The 14,748-nt window shown below is 56.6% G+C and overlaps 1 protein-coding gene across 1 annotated transcript; it reads right to left on the reverse strand.

The window, feature by feature from the left end:
* Positions 1-230: 230 nt before the first annotated feature.
* Drc11l (dynein regulatory complex subunit 11 like) lies at positions 231-13,610 on the reverse strand. Its single transcript, XM_006994672.4, has 19 exons — positions 13,492-13,610; positions 12,579-12,906; positions 11,649-11,768; positions 10,689-10,874; positions 9,895-9,966; positions 8,418-8,623; positions 7,863-7,947; positions 7,183-7,305; positions 6,972-7,047; positions 6,567-6,673; positions 5,775-5,858; positions 5,628-5,686; positions 4,369-4,451; positions 4,134-4,241; positions 3,349-3,548; positions 2,761-2,847; positions 2,348-2,525; positions 1,783-2,021; positions 231-1,290 (listed from the first exon to the last, which is right to left on the reverse strand). The coding sequence occupies exons 1-19, from the start codon at positions 13,593-13,595 to the stop codon at positions 1,183-1,185; spliced, it is 2,553 nt and encodes an 850-aa protein (XP_006994734.2). The 5' UTR covers positions 13,596-13,610; the 3' UTR covers positions 231-1,182.
* Positions 13,611-14,748: the final 1,138 nt, after the last annotated feature.

Genomic DNA, 14,748 nt, shown 5'->3' on the forward strand with positions numbered 1-14,748 from the left:
GGTTGGCATGTCTGCCTTCCGAGAAAGCAACTGTGTCTTCTTTAGCCCTTGCTGACACGGTAGTGCTGACCGCTTGAGTTTCCTACCCCCTAGGAGTGGGGGTCTTTGTAGAAAAGAGGTTGGAATAGTTACTTTTCTGCTTGCCATGACAAAACAAAAATAAAAACAAAAAACCATCACCACCAACAAAACCCCACACAACAACAACAAACAAACTTGAGAAAAACAACTTAAGGAAGGCAGGATTTATTCTGGCTCACAGTTCGGGGGGATACAGTCCATGATATTGGGCAGGTGGGCAGCAGAAACGGGAGGCAGCTGGTCACAGTGCTTCCGGGAAGCACAGAGTAGAGAACGCTAGTGCCCAGCTTATCTTCTCTTTCGCGTTCAGTCAGTATACCAACCCGTGAAATGGATCCACCTACATTCAGGGTGCATCTTCCCACCTCAATCAACCCAGTCTACAAACTTCCTCCCAGGTATACCCAGAGATTTGTGTCCAAGGTGACTCTAGATCCTGCCTGCCAAGGTGACAGTCAGTATTAAGCATTCACCATCACGGAGGGGAGGACCACTCAAAGGGCATTGCCTCTACCCCTCTCTACGGTCCACCGTAGCCTCTCCAGCTCCACCTCCATTCCCACCCGAGCGTCCTCACCTCCTTCACCCCCTCACCCTGGAGATGCTTGGGCTAGAACTGAGTTCCAGGTCGGGAAGAACCTTAGAGGATGTCCTGTCCGACCTCTCCTCACTTTATAAAGAAGGAAACTGAGGCTCAGACAGGTTCCAGGGGGAGTGATTGCCAGTGGGCTATGGGCAGGGCTCACGCCCTTCTAGACTTGGCATTTCTCCCTTTGGGTCCTCTCGCTTCTGTCCTTCCCTTCCTGGGTCTCCCCTCTCCACCCACTCCTTAAGAAACTTGAGCAAGTGAAGTGGAGAGCCAGCACAGGAAATGACAAGGTAAAGCCACAGGTGTGGTAGGAGGGGCAGCCAGAGCGGAGGCTGGATGAGCCAGGGTGGAGAGGTGGGGGAAGGGGGCGGGGCCCAGGGGCAGGAAGCCATGAAGGTGGTGACCAAGAGAAGAAAGCCCTCAGGAGCCACCTGGGCCTTTATGTGTCTGTCCCTCCCCTTGGCCCTGGAGGCCCCTCCCATTCACCACAGCACCCCCCCACAGGTCCACCATCACTTCCTCTTCTTCTTCTCCTTTGCCAGTCTGGCCTCCTCCGCCTCCTGTTGGTCCTTGCTAAACTTCATATTCTTTCTTCCCAGGGGAGTCTTGAAATACCATTCCTGGGGTGGCAGAGGAGCGGGGATGAGTCCACTGGATGCAAACCCTCCTTTCCCCTGGCAGGCAATTTTCTTCCATCACCCCCCAGGTTTGGGGGGTGGGGTGCGCAGGTGCCCCATCACAGCGGGGGCTTCTCCTAGTTTCCAGTAGGTACTCCGGGCCCCAGTGCCAGCTGTTCTTGAGAGGTGCATGTCCCTCCACCCCCACAGACCTCTGTGGCTCCTGATGTCAACCTGCCCCCAGGGATGGTCATCAAGTCCACAGTGACAGCTAGCGCCAGCAGCCCAGGTGGCACTCGCCAGCTTCTTTGCTCAGGCTCCGACACCTTGGTCCTTTTCCCTGTATTCCTAGTCCCTTTCCCAGCAGAAGCCCAAGTTCATTTACCCTGACCATCTCCTGGCAACAGGGCCACAATGGGAGGAAGCCCAGGCCTGCGGAGGGCTGACTCCAGGCTGGCACTGCTGAGCCCACTGGCCCTGCCCTGGCACTTTCACCTTCAGGGATTCCTCCTCTTCCCTGTACACTGGATCCAGCCTCGCCAGGTGGCTCACGAACTCAGAGGCCACCAGCGGCTTCTTGGACAGCTGAAGGATCCGCCGCTCGGTCAGCACTGACTGGATGACTTGTAGAATGTGACCGGGCGTGTAGCCGTCAGACACCCGAGCCAGGGCACTGACGTCCAGACTCTGGGTCAGCTGTGTCCCCCGGTTCTCTATCATGCGCTTCCAGAGCACTGCAGGCAGAGGAGAGGGTGGGGTGCAAAGGTCAGAGGGCAACAGAAAAGCCAGGCCCACGGACAGCTCTGGCTGTGTCTAAGCAGCTCTGAGCCCCCCGGAGAGCAGGAAGGTGTGGGACCTGGAGAGGTGGGGATGATGTTCTCGTTACATACCCAGTGTCCATGACACGGAGGTCAGGAGCCAGTGAGCCTGGCTGCTAGCGTAAGGTCTTTCCAGACCTGTCATCTGGTGCTAGAGCTGAGGCTCGACGCAGCAGTGGGGGATGGGGAGAGGGCGGGGGCTCAGAAGGGTCGTGGTCCCTGGGTTCCACTCCTGGCCTCACCATAACGAGAAGCGTAATCGGGCCGGGGTATGAAGAGGATGCGCTCGTAGAATCGGCACAGCCCCTTCAACTCCGCCAGCTGTGGACGGTCGGTCGTGCCTATCAGCATCACACGGTCACCAGGGCTCAGCAGTTTGGTGGCCTTCATGAGGTCCTTCTTTATTCTCTTTGGGTCCAGCTGCTCCAAGGAGAGAAGGTTGCAGGGTTGAGGCATGGTGACGGGGCCTGGGAGAGCCCCGTTCTCAGAGCACATGACATCAGCTCTGAGTGTCCCAGGCCTTCTAAAGCAGGCATGACAAGAACGGAGACCGTGAGCAAGACGCCAGTCTCGTTTTCAGTGACTTGAGCAGGATTCCCAGCCTCGCCCCAGGCTCTGGTGGTCCCTCACAGCCCTTTCCGCCCACACTCCTCACCCTCCTTTCTTCCTTTGGGATCTTCTTATAGAAGGTTTTCTCGGTGTTTCCAATCCAGATGACAGAGGGCTGGTAGACCCGGGCCACCTGGATAGGTTGGAGCGTAGAAACCAGGTGTCAGGCATCCCGGGCAAGGGGCAGACCCCAGCAGCTGACCCCAGGCAAGGGGCAGACCCCAGCAGCTGACCCTGGGCAAGGGGCAGACCCCAGCAGCTGACCCCGGGCAAGGGGCAGACCCCAGCAGCTGACCCCGGGCAAGGGGCAGACCCCAGCAGCTGAGCTGACCCCGGGCAAGGGGCAGACCCCAGCAGCTGACCCTGGGCAAGGGGCAGACCCCAGCAGCTGAGCTGACCCCGGGCAAGGGGCAGACCCCAGCAGCTGACCTTGCATCCCTAGCTCCCATTTGCTCTCCTCTGCCTTCATCTCCTCCCACATCCCCAGCATAAGGCTCCCACAAGGGCTGCTGGGCAGACATGGGCGCAGGCCCCTGTATCTCAGCGCTATATAGGTCATCCCTAGAGCGCTCAGAAAGCCCCCCTGCGGCTCTCTGCACCCGGAGAAGTCGCCCTGCCCCTCAAGGCTGCAGACCTTGAAGACAGTGTGCACCAGCAGTTGCGCCCCATTCTTTCCAGGGTATTTGCCCATCACGTTGCCAGGTGACAGGTCAAACAGGTTGGCACCGGTTTCTGTGCATACCGCATGGACCAACATCTTCTTCCCCATGCCAGAGGGTCCCACCAGGAGGATGGAGCGGACATGGGGAGCCATGGAATGTATGTCGTGGGAGCCTGGGAGGAAGTAGAGAGGGCTGGGGCAGGCCATGGACCAAAACTGGGCCGTAGGCTGTAGAAGACCCTTGAGTTCTGCCAAGGCCTGGGGCTGAGAGTGTGAGATGCAGGTGTGGGCTGTGCTGCCCCCCCCTGCCTCCCCCAATACTTGAGCAGCTTCCCCCAGACTGCAGCAGCGGCGGCCCTGCTTAGCAACCCCCGCAGTCGGGAACCGAGTGTGAGGCCAGGAGGGACCGCTACTGTTTTCCATACCACACATTTCCACCCCTGGGTTATGGTGGGTGGCGCTGAAAGGCACATGACACACTGGTTTGGAAAGCTCCTGGTCTCTGGCATTTAACAAGCTCTCAGGGATGCTCTTCTGAAAAAACGAGACTGACTACAGGGTGTCACTTGGGATGGAGCAAGTCACGGATGCCCTTGATCTCTGGGGTGGCCCAATCTGAGTGTAACCGCAGAAGGATCTGTGACAGTCGCGAGTCCTATACCCACTAAGGCTAGGGAGAATCAAGCTTGCATACCCCGCTCAGCCATGCTTTCCTGGTCCTACCCAGCCCTGGCTTTTCACTCCCCTGGGGTTCTCACCCAGCCGAAGAACCCCGTACAAGGCCATGTTCTGTCGTATATCAAACAGGGAAGGCATGGGCATCTTGTTTGCCAATGTTAGCGTGGACCCAAGATAGAGGCAGTCACCTGTGGGGAGAGGGAGGGGCCACCTGATGAATGGCACTCCTGTGGGTGTCTGGAGGAGAGATCTGCTGGAGGAGCGGCATCAGGAGGGGGCAAGGGTCAGGAGGCCTCCATGGGGGGCGGGGCTCACCAATGTAGTCATTCAGTGTCACCAGCACACTCTTCTTTATAAGGCCGATGACAACAAGCTCTTCAAACAATGAGTCCACAGTCCTGGGGAAGAGAGGTCCGGGAGGACCTCACAGACAGTGAGAGAGGGCGAGGGAAAAGGAAGGTGGAGGTGGGGGCGGGGCTTCGGCACAAGAAGAGGGGACAAGGGGTCCCCTGGTAACATTCTGTGATCAGAAATGTCAACAGAGCTTCTGGACAGCCAGAATCAGAAGATGGGGTCCCGGCCACGGTGTCAAGGGACAGGTACTCCACAGCGGGTGCCCTGTGCAATGTGGCAGGAGCCCACGCCCCCTGTGACAAATGCCCACCAGCCTTTCATGTCCACCATTTGAAATCTGGGTTCAGTGCAACCCCCTCTCCCTCTTCCCAAGCCAAGTGTAGGGTGAGAATGTCCTTGTGAGTCGTGGTCCTCGGGCACCTGGCGTTAGTGGGGAGAAGGCTTTGGGCAGGTCCTTCAGTCCCCCAGGGTGGTTAACACAGGCACAGATGGAAAGGACGGAGCCAAGCAAAGGTTGGAGGGATAATAAGTATGATGATTATAAACCCCATGCACGTTATTCCGTGTTGTCAGCGTGTGTGTGTGTGTGTGTATGTGTGTGTGTGTGTGTGTGTGATGTACACTTGGCATGCAAACATGTAAGTGTGGGTGTGTGCACACAAGCATGTGTGCGCGCATGCATGCTGAAGTCAGAGGTCAACACCAGGTTATCTTTCCCGGATTGCTCGATCCTACCTTTATTTTATGAGACAGGGCCTCTCACTGAACTGAGAGCCTATCAATTTTGCTTGACTAGCTACCAATAGTTTCAGGGATCCACTTGTCTCCTCCCCCCTCACACACACACCTCATCCCTGATTCAAAAGCAGGCACCAACCACGTCCGACTTTTTTGTTGTTGTTGTTTTTGTTTTGTTTTTCAAGACAGAGTTGCTCTGTGTAGCCCTGCCTGTCCTGGAACTCACTCTGTAGCCCAGGCTGGCCTCGAACTCAGAGATCTGCCTGCCTTTGCCTCCAGAGTGCTGGGATTAAAGCGTGTGCCATCACCACCCAGAGGTGTTTTCATTTTTAAAGGCACTTGGTGGACAAGGTTAGGGGTTCAGCGAGGTGAGGTAACTTCTCTAATGTCACACAGCAACAGAACCAAGCCCAGAAATCAGGCTTTCTCTCCTGGACCCCCTCCCCAACACAGCGCAAGGCATGTGCAGCAGGACCCTCTACCTGTCCGGGGTCAGATCTTTCTCCTTCCTCTTCTTCCCACTTTTCTTCGCAGCTTTTTTCTGGTGGGCAATGAATATACAGGTCACTGCTTTTTATTGCCTCCTCACCCCCGGGCCCTCCGCTCCCCAGCCCTGGACCCTTATCTGCTTTTGGAGCCTTCAGGGGCCTGCCCTCCTCCTTGTCCACAGCCAGACGCAAATTCTTCAGTTCCTGTCGCATCAGCTCATCCACCTGGGGACGTGGCAGGGTGTGTAGTGGGCAGATGGGGGGGAGAAGTGGGAGGGGAGGAAGAGGAGCCTCAGGAGAAAGTCCAGGTGGGGAGGCAGCCGCCAAGGCTTTCCCACTACAGAGTTAGCAGCTCTCCTTCCCGCCATTGCTCCTGTCCACACCAGATCTGAAACCGCATCTTGTTCTCCAAGACGTGAGAAGCCACCCCCCCGCCAGCCATTAACATGGGATGGAGTCCATCAAACAGAGTTGGAGCCAGAACTCCACCCTTTACAAATCTCTGTAACCTAAGCCCTGTAGGTTTTATGTGGGCTGCTGGAAGCCAGGACCCTACCAAGGATGGGACTGAAGGATGACATATCCCTCCCAGCAGATAGCCCTGGTGGTCCAGTCACGAGGTTTTGGGGGGGGGGTGGGCATGCTCAGCACCATGCCCAATCTGACCATGGTTCTGGGCCCCTCCTCCTGCCCTCACATCTTTACTGGTCCCTGAGGGGAAAGGGGACCCTGGGGGAGCCAGGGGCAGTGTGGGTGATGGGACAGCAGGTAGAACCTGGCCTGTGTACAGAGAACAGAGGTTCACCGAGGATTGGCTAGATGCCCAGGGTGGGGGAACTGGAGGGCATGAGTGGCGAGGGGTCGGAAGTGGCTAGGCATTCCAGAGGCGGACAGAAGGTAGCGGCTGAGGGAAGCCTCAGGCTGTGTGCACACCTGTGCCCGGATCTCCAGCTCCACTTCCTTCCTTTTTTCTTCCCGGAGGGTCTCAGAGTCAAAGTTCTGGCTGGGGTGTTTGTTGTCATAGCGACTCTTCCACAAACCTGACCACAGTTTTAAAAAGGTCAGAGGCAGTGTGTGTGTGTGTGTGTGTGTGTGTGTGTGTGTGTGTGTGTGTGTGTGTGTGTCATAGCTAGCCTCCTGTTCTTGCTGGCTGCCCTAGGCTTAACTGCTGGACTCCAGCATTCAGAAGAAAATCGGTAACATTTCCCCCCAGGCAGCCATCACACCCTCCTTTACCGTCTCTCCTATCATCCGCCAGTGTCACACCTATGGCAGATTCCTCTTTCTCCATCCCCAGGCTCAACACGCCCCCCCCCCCCAAGGCCACTCCCTTCTTACTCGTGTATTCCTCGTGGCCAGCGTTAATCACAGGGATGAATTTGGATGGCAGCACTTTGAACGTCACATCTGGTTCCTAGTATGGAAAGGTGAGACCGAGCTCGCCTCCTGACCTGTGCCTACAGGCAGCTGGGAGATCCTTCCTGGGAGCTGTCTACTGTGATGCCTCGGGCTCTCCCTCCCGGCCCACCGGCTCCTCTGCAGGGCTAACCTTTTTGGCCTTTTCGTCCTTGGTTTTCTTTTTCTTCTCTTTTTTTTCCTTCTCTTTGTCCTTACCCTTCTCTTGTTCCTTCTTCTTGCTCTCCTGGGCCTGCATCTCCAGTTCTATTCTCACCTGGATCCAACAACAAGCGGTGTTCTGGAGACGGAGGGGATCCCACAGAAGTGGGAGAACCCAGCCGGGCGGCGGTGGTGCACGCCTTTAATGCCAGCACTCAGGAGGCAGAGCCAGGCTGATCTCTGTGAGTTCGAGGCCAGCCTGGTCTATACAGTGACACCCTGTCTCAAAAAACCAAACAAAACCGGAAGAACCCAAAGCCTGGCATGGGAGGACCTGGATCCTCACAGCCTGGGGAAACTGCCAAGGTAGAGACAGCTGAGTGTGCAGAGATGGCACTTGGAGGGGGTGGGTGTCCAACGAGAAAAAGATGCTGAGGAGGACCATTCTCATTGGAGCTGCTGCCCTCTCCAGGCCCATGTGACTTCGGAGCCTCAACGGTCCCGCCAGACCTCCCGCGTCAGGGCCATGGCTGCCTTTAGTCCCATTCATCTTTGCTCTGGCCACAGCTATCTCGGTTAAGGCCGACCCTTCCCCATCCACGGCCACATCCTCAGCTCACATTCACTGTTGTCTTTAATCCCAGGCTGAGCCTGTCCCCATCTCAAGAGTACCTGCTCTGGAGTCTTGTCTGCAAAGATCAGGTAGGATCCACCCGAAGCCTCGTCTGGATAATCAGGGAACCGACCAGTAAGGGCACTGAGTGGGTACAGTGTAGTTAGAGAGAGAGATGAGTGGATAGATAGATGGGTGGGTGGAGGGATGGATGGGTAGAGGATGAACTGAATAGACTGATGGATAAATGAATAGGTGCACTGAGGGGGTGGTTAGCTGGATGGGAGGAAGGATAAATGGATAAAGGGAAAGAGACTGGGGATGTAGAACGCATAGGAGGTTTAGACTGGAAAGGGCCATTCACAGTCCTCTCCCTATTCTGTCCTGGTACCTTCTCTTCTCTCAGGGAAATGGGAAGGCAGGTGTGGAGATGGTCCTTATTGTGGGGCTCGGGGTCTAGACCAAGAGTGTTAGGAAGAAGTGAGAGTTGATGCACAGGGGGACCATCTCTCCAGAGAGAACAGGTTGGGGCATGATGAGGCGGGAGCGGTCCTAGGGACAATGGAGTGAGGAGGGGCGGGGTACAGAAGGTCGGGTCAGCTGTGGACACTGACTGGCACTCAATAAACCACTGTCGGATTTGATCCTTCATCTTCTCCTTCATGTCAGGTCCCTCGGTCTCTGTGAGAGAATCGTGGGTCTTCCCTATAGCATCCTGGAATTCCTCTTCCTTTTCTACCTGCCGGATCCTCCGGGACTCATCCCCCAGGAAGGCCTGGCTAAGGATGCTCAGGCGTGCTGTCTGGTCAGGCGAGGGGAGCTAGGGGAAGTGGGGAGAGGCAGAGGGCTCAGGATTTTACCCGGGATGGCCCAGCCCCCGCGTTTAGACACACACACCTGCCCCCACTCGGCCCCCAACACGCCCACACATTCGCCCAACTCCAGGGCACATGCCCTCACGGAACAACGGGTATGCCTGCATCAGGAGAAATTGTGTTTGGAGCCGAAATTTGTCTGTGTAAATTACCCTGGTAATGAGTTTGCTAGATGCATCCGGGCTGCCCCCCGCCCAGCAACCCTCCCCCAGTGAGCCTGGGGCCCCAGCCCCCACGCACGCCCCGCCCGGCGGCCGAGTTGGCAGCCGCTCTCACAGCCACTTTCCCGCCTCATTGGCTCCCAAATGTATTTTAAATATCACTCTGCGCAGAGACAATTACTGAAAACGCTGAGCTCACACTGTTGATGGGCCCGGGTGGCCGTGCTCATTCCTCACCCACTACTGTTGCCCCCACCCCTGCTCTCCCTCCTGGGGGGTCCCATTCTGCAGCCTCTGAGCAAGTCTTCGACCTCTACTCATACACAGCAGCCCCCCCCAGTAGTCGTCCAGCCTGCATCCTTCTCGTCCCTCTGGCCTTGGCCTCGCCCCCGACCCCTCTGCCAGCCAGGTCTCCACAGGATCTATCCAGGGCAAAGCTCCTCTCCCCAGAGTGTGACCCTCGCCCAGTCAAGGCCTTCAACAGAGACTGGCTGGATGAGGGGAGGGTTTGAGAGCCGAGGACACTTTAAAAGAATGGGGCTGCTCACTCCAACTGGACACACACGTGCACATGTGGACCATACAAGGGTCTCAGCCCCTTCCAGTACCTGCCCCCATGTGCAATCACTCAGTCGAGCGGAAGTGCTCATCTGGGCTCCCAGAGCAAGTGGGGGGGCCTGTGACCTCACAAGTCCTGTTTAGGGGTGTATTCCTACCCCAACATGGCTTCCAGTGGTTCCCTGAGACTAGAAGAGACCTGAGGGATACCATGGGGTACTCCTGCTGGACCCATCCCTGCAGCCTCTGCTCCCAGCTAGGTCAGAGATGCAAGGTCCAGGATGCTCTGTGCCATCATTTTTCTGCCCCCACCCCCACATTTGAGATCCTATGGGATGCTCTAGAAGGGGGCCGAGGGGACAAGCCCAGTGAGTTCCCTGTCCTTAGGCTTCTTTCTCCCCCAGGGTCTACTGCCCTGCCTCAGTGGACCCTGCGACAGGGGTGCAGAGGATGGAGATGGGGAAGGAAGAGCCCTGTGTGGGCCAGGGAGGGCTCACCATGCCAATGAACTCCATCTCCATGCGCCGATCCTGCTCAATGCGTTTCCTCTGCAGGTAACCTTTCCACACCTGGGGGTGGGGACACATGTCACCCAGCTGCTCTCCAGGCCACGTGACCTCAGGCCTAGCAGGGAGCAGCAGGGGTGCCTCTTGCTGACTGATGTCTCCTAAAGTCTTGGCCCAGGAGGTTAGTGTGGGCCCAGAGAAAGGAGGGTGACGGATGCCCTAGAACTGGAGTTACAGATGATTGTGAGCTACCATGTCGGGGCTAAGAATCAAACTCAGCTCCTTTGCAAGAACAGCCAGTGCTCTGGCCGGGCGGTAGTGGCGCACGCCTAAAATCCCAGCACTTGGGAGGCAGAGGCAGGCGGATCTCTGTGAGTTCGAGGCCAGCCTGGGCTACCAAGTGAGTTCCAGGAAAGGTGCAAAGCTACACAGAGAAACCCTGTCTCGGAAAAAAAAAAAAAAAAAAGAACAGCCAGTGCTCTTAACCTCTCCAGCCCCTCCTGGCAGTTTTGATCTAAGGGAACTGGGCTAGAGATGAGAGAGAACCTCTCCAGGACCTAGGTACAGAGTGGACCAGGGTGCTTTCCTAGGTGCCGGACATAGCCATCCCAAGACACCTTTGTGCTTGGCCTCATTGATAGATTAAGGTCCCGGGTTTGGCATCAAGCTGTGGACCACAGACTTGAGGCACCTTCCTGCATCCCTGGGATTAACTACTGAGCCTAGCCAGCTCTTACTGGGAGAGAGGAGTCTACCCTGGTCCTCTTTCTGCCACCCAGGGTTACCTTCTGAATGACAATGGCCCCCTGGTCCTGACTGAATTTCTGTCGTCCATTCTCCCGAATCCTCTTATCCCGTTCCTCCTCTTTCCGAATCTCCCGCATGAAGGTGGCTCGCAGTCGGCCCTGCCTGGCCCGCTCAGCACTCTGCACTAGAATTAGGGCCTCGGTCCGGCCCATTCCTCGAAAACTCTGGCCGTAACAGTGACAAAAGAACAGGAAGACATGAGGGAACGCTTGTGCCCAGGGTGGGCAGCCGAGAGATCGGTCACCGAGGGTGTGCTGGGGTCACAGTCCCAGGTGCTGGAGATCTGTCCTGCAAGGTGATGGAGCGTTCCAGGGAATACGAGAGCGGCCTTGGAGGAGGCTGGGGATTGCCAAGGAGCACTCTGAAGTGGGAACAGGATAGGGCAAGACCTGTCTGTCCTGGGGAAAGCGGTGTAGGAGGGCTCTGGAAGGGTGTCCCTCACTTACAGTGGACATCCTGGCGGAATGAAGATGTTCAGAGGAGGCACCTGTGCCCTCTCTTTCGCTGTCAGGTGACTGAGACAACGAACCCCAAGGAATTGGGGGAAGAAGGAAGGTGCTGGAAGCCTGCCACCAGCCAGAGGGTGAGCTTGTTTCCCAGAAAAAGACACTTCAGAGTCGTGACAATTGTTAGCCCACAGGCTCGCAGGAAAGACTGGAGCCCAGACCACGGTGCTGGGTGGGACTTTGAGGGGACTGCTTAGTGATGCATATTTCTGGCCCTCTATGTAAACCTGAACCTCATGTTGTGACCCTGAAGATGAACTTGGAATCACTTCTTTGGGCCTCTTCCCAAGGTGGCCACACTGAGTACATCTTTCTCGGCTCTTCACTATAAACTTGTCTAATTAGCCAGTGGAGGGCACAAAGCTGAACCTACCTGCTTTGTTAAGGCTTCCAGGACTTGGGTGCTGGCCTACGTGACTCTAGCAACATTACCTCTTGAGCAATCAGTGGCTCCAGTCTGCTCAGGATCTGGGCCAGCATCTGCTGCCGCGCCTTCATGGTGCTGGACTGCTCCAGCTGAAAGTACTTGGGGATGGGGACCTCCAGGTCTGCCTTTAGCACGATATGGGGAGGAGGGGGGGTCAGGAATTAGAAACCCAGGCCCTCTGGCCCTCTGCTGGGTTTCCAGCCACGCCTGTATCCCTTGACACCATTTCCCTCCCACCTAGAAGCCTGGCATGGGAAACTTACAGACTCTGGTTTATGACCGGAGTCGCCCCTTTCTTATCCTGCCCCACACCTGACTGAGAGGAATTCTGGGGGTACTAAACCCAGCCGTGCCTCAGGATCTATAGGAAAGATTTGATAGTGCCTTTCTCATCCTGACTCCTACATAAGAACGTGGGATCTTGGGGACCCCTCTTCCCCACCCCACCCCCAAGTCTACTGGGAGCTAGCTGGGGAAATCTTGAGACTGTTGGACTATGAGCAAGGACTGAATCCTGGCCTTGATGGGACAGGACTGGGGAGTGCCCAGCGCTGTGCTCTGAAACCTCCAGAACTTGGCTGTGCTCACAGGTCTCCTGAGATGTTTCAAGAAACGAGGGCGGATTTAGCGGGCCTGAGATAGACTCTGCATTTCCAACAAGCTCCTAGGTGATGACCAGGGACCATACTCTGAGAAGCAGCCTCCATAAGACCCTTCTCCTCATCTATCCCCTGAGGTTCCCAGGTCTTCTCAGACGCAATATGAGGCCAACTCTTCAAAAGCCCCCCAGTTCCTGGGAATCTAAACCTCAACCCTCATCACCCTGCTCCCTAATAGAACTGCCTCAGGTCAAGGCCCGCCCAGGTCCCAACCTATGACTCTGCACGGGCCCAACCCTCCAATCCCCAGCCCCACTCAGGCGGCTGCTTACGCACTGGGGTCAGCTTGAGATCCTGCAACACTCGGTCCAGGCAGTGGGTCTCGCACAGGTCAACTCGCACCAGCTCATCCTTGAGCTCCAGCACGCGGCCTGCCACACCGTCTAAAAGGCGACGCAGCAGCCGGCGCTTCTGTGGCTGGACCATCTGGTCGTAGGCCATGTCGAAGCGGCGCAACAGCCCCAGGTAGTACAAGTAGTGCACCGAGAGCCTGTACTGGAAGTTCTGCCGCTCCTGGCTGGGCACGGGTTCCAGCAGAGATGGCTCTTTCTCCAGCACCTCTTCCAGAGTCACATGGGAGGCCTCCCAGAGGCGTTGGTAAGCTCTAGAGAGAGTGCAATGGTCGTGTGCCTCAACAGCACCACAGAGGGGACTGGGCATGGGGAATAGAGTTGCTGCCTTTGGGGGACCGTGAACTTGGGGTTCCAGAGGGACTGATGTTCTTCATGGTGTCAAAGTGGACTTCAATGAAGTAAGGGGCCGCTGGGGAATGAGTGGACAAGGGCCTGGCTTGGAGGGCTGGGATAAAGGCCTTCAGGTGTTGATGAATCAGCAAGGAGAGTCTAGGAAGTCAGCAGCCTAGGCCTGGTGTTCCCGGGAGGAGGGGAGTCTGGAAGCATGGAGTCCTTTGTAAGGAAGAGTACTGCCTCATCCACCATGCAGTGAAGGTCTGGAGTTGTGGGTGAGGAATGAGGAGAGGGATGCATCCATTCCACAGAGCCCTGGGGCTGGACTGGATTATTCAGGGCAAGTCTGCAGACTGAAAACTAGCCCCAGGCAGGTGCAAGCAGGGACCATGGGAATGCCCAAATCCACCCAGGGCCCGCCAGCACTCAGCTCCCCTCTCTGCCTGGGCCTCTCGGGTCCAGTGAGGTCTTTGCTCTTTGCCCCTCTCTAGCCCTCCACTCACCTCTCAGACATGGTGTCTTCACCCCTCAATGCCCTTTGTGAGTTGGGGGGACTGCGGCAGCTATCCAGGGGCAGAACAGTCCGGCTTGAAGAATTCTGACCCATTGTACCTATGTGTTCTAAAGCTGAGGGGTGGGGCTGCCGAGCGCAGGGCTGGGGAAACTTGTCCAGGAGCACATCCCTGGGGCTGCACACCGAAAAGTCCCTGGGCAGTGGCTGGAGAAAGGGCAGGGCAGGACGTGGGACAACTGACCCTTTTCTTGTGCCCACCAATAAAGGAACGGTCTCGATTTGGTGCCACCTGTGAGCTGGAGGGGGCGGGCAGGTCGAGCACATGTCCCACGGGCGTTGTTCCAACTGGAACCGCTCATCCAGAGTACTTCTGGGGGAGTTTGACTACGCTTTCCACCCACTTCCCTCCTCAGTCTCCTGAGTGGCAAGTGTGCAATTGTACACTCTTTTGGTTACTTTTCTAGTGTTGTGATTAAAAAAAAACAAAACACCATGGCCAAAGCGACTTAGAGAAGATTTTGGCTTATGGTTCCAGAGAGCTAGAGTCCACAATGACAGGTCGGGGACGGCAGGCAGGCAAGGCAGCCGGAGCAGGAGGTTGAGCGCCCACATCTTCAGCCTCATGCCCAGAGCAGAGAGAGAAACTGCACGCAGGGCAAGGCCTTAAGCTCTCAGAACCCGCCCCGGTGACAGGCTTCTTCAAGGGAGGCCTTAAGCTCTCAAAACCCACCCCAACGACAGGCTTCTCCTAGAGAGGCAAAAGTTCCTAAACCTCCCCCAACAGCGTCACCATCCAAGGACAGAATATTCGAATGTGGCACACTAAGAGACATCTCACTCAACCACCACACACACTGTGACTGTCCCCTTCTCCCGTGCTTTTAGTCCCTGTGTGTGGGGGGACTGTTGGGAAGGGAACGGGCCTGGTATACGATAGGCACACAGTCTACCCCTGGGCTGCCGCCTCAGCCGGGTCTCCACTCTTGTGTGTGACCTCCCTGAGAAGTCCATGTGGTAGGAGCAGGGAAGGCACTGGATGTGGTCAGAAAGCCCTGAACTCTTCCTTTCCCTGATTTTGGCCCCCTGGGGGGGGCACTTTTTTGGCTCAGTGTTAAGCAAGGGCAAGAAGGAAGGAGGAAGAGAGGAAGAAGGAAGGAGGAAGAGAGGAAGAAGGAAGGAGGAAGAGAGGAAGAAGGAAGGAGGAAGAGAGGAAGAAGGAAGAGAGGAAGGAGGAAGAGAGGAAGGC

The sequence above is a fragment of the Peromyscus maniculatus genome, chromosome 3, assembly GCF_049852395.1.
Source record: "Peromyscus maniculatus bairdii isolate BWxNUB_F1_BW_parent chromosome 3, HU_Pman_BW_mat_3.1, whole genome shotgun sequence".
NCBI classification, from domain to species: domain Eukaryota; kingdom Metazoa; phylum Chordata; class Mammalia; order Rodentia; family Cricetidae; genus Peromyscus; species Peromyscus maniculatus.

Coding starts and splice junctions, on each gene's coding strand:
- Drc11l (XM_006994672.4), bottom strand. CDS start 13,595: ATGGGTCAGAATTCTTCAAGCCGGACTGTTCTGCCCCTGGATAGCTGC. Junction 7,948..8,417: donor CAGTGGTTTATTGAGTGCCA/GTCAGTGTCCAC, acceptor GTACCCACTCAG/TGCCCTTACTGGTCGGTTCC. Junction 5,859..6,566: donor AGCTGGAGATCCGGGCACAG/GTGTGCACACAG, acceptor CCACGTCCCCAG/GTGGATGAGCTGATGCGACA.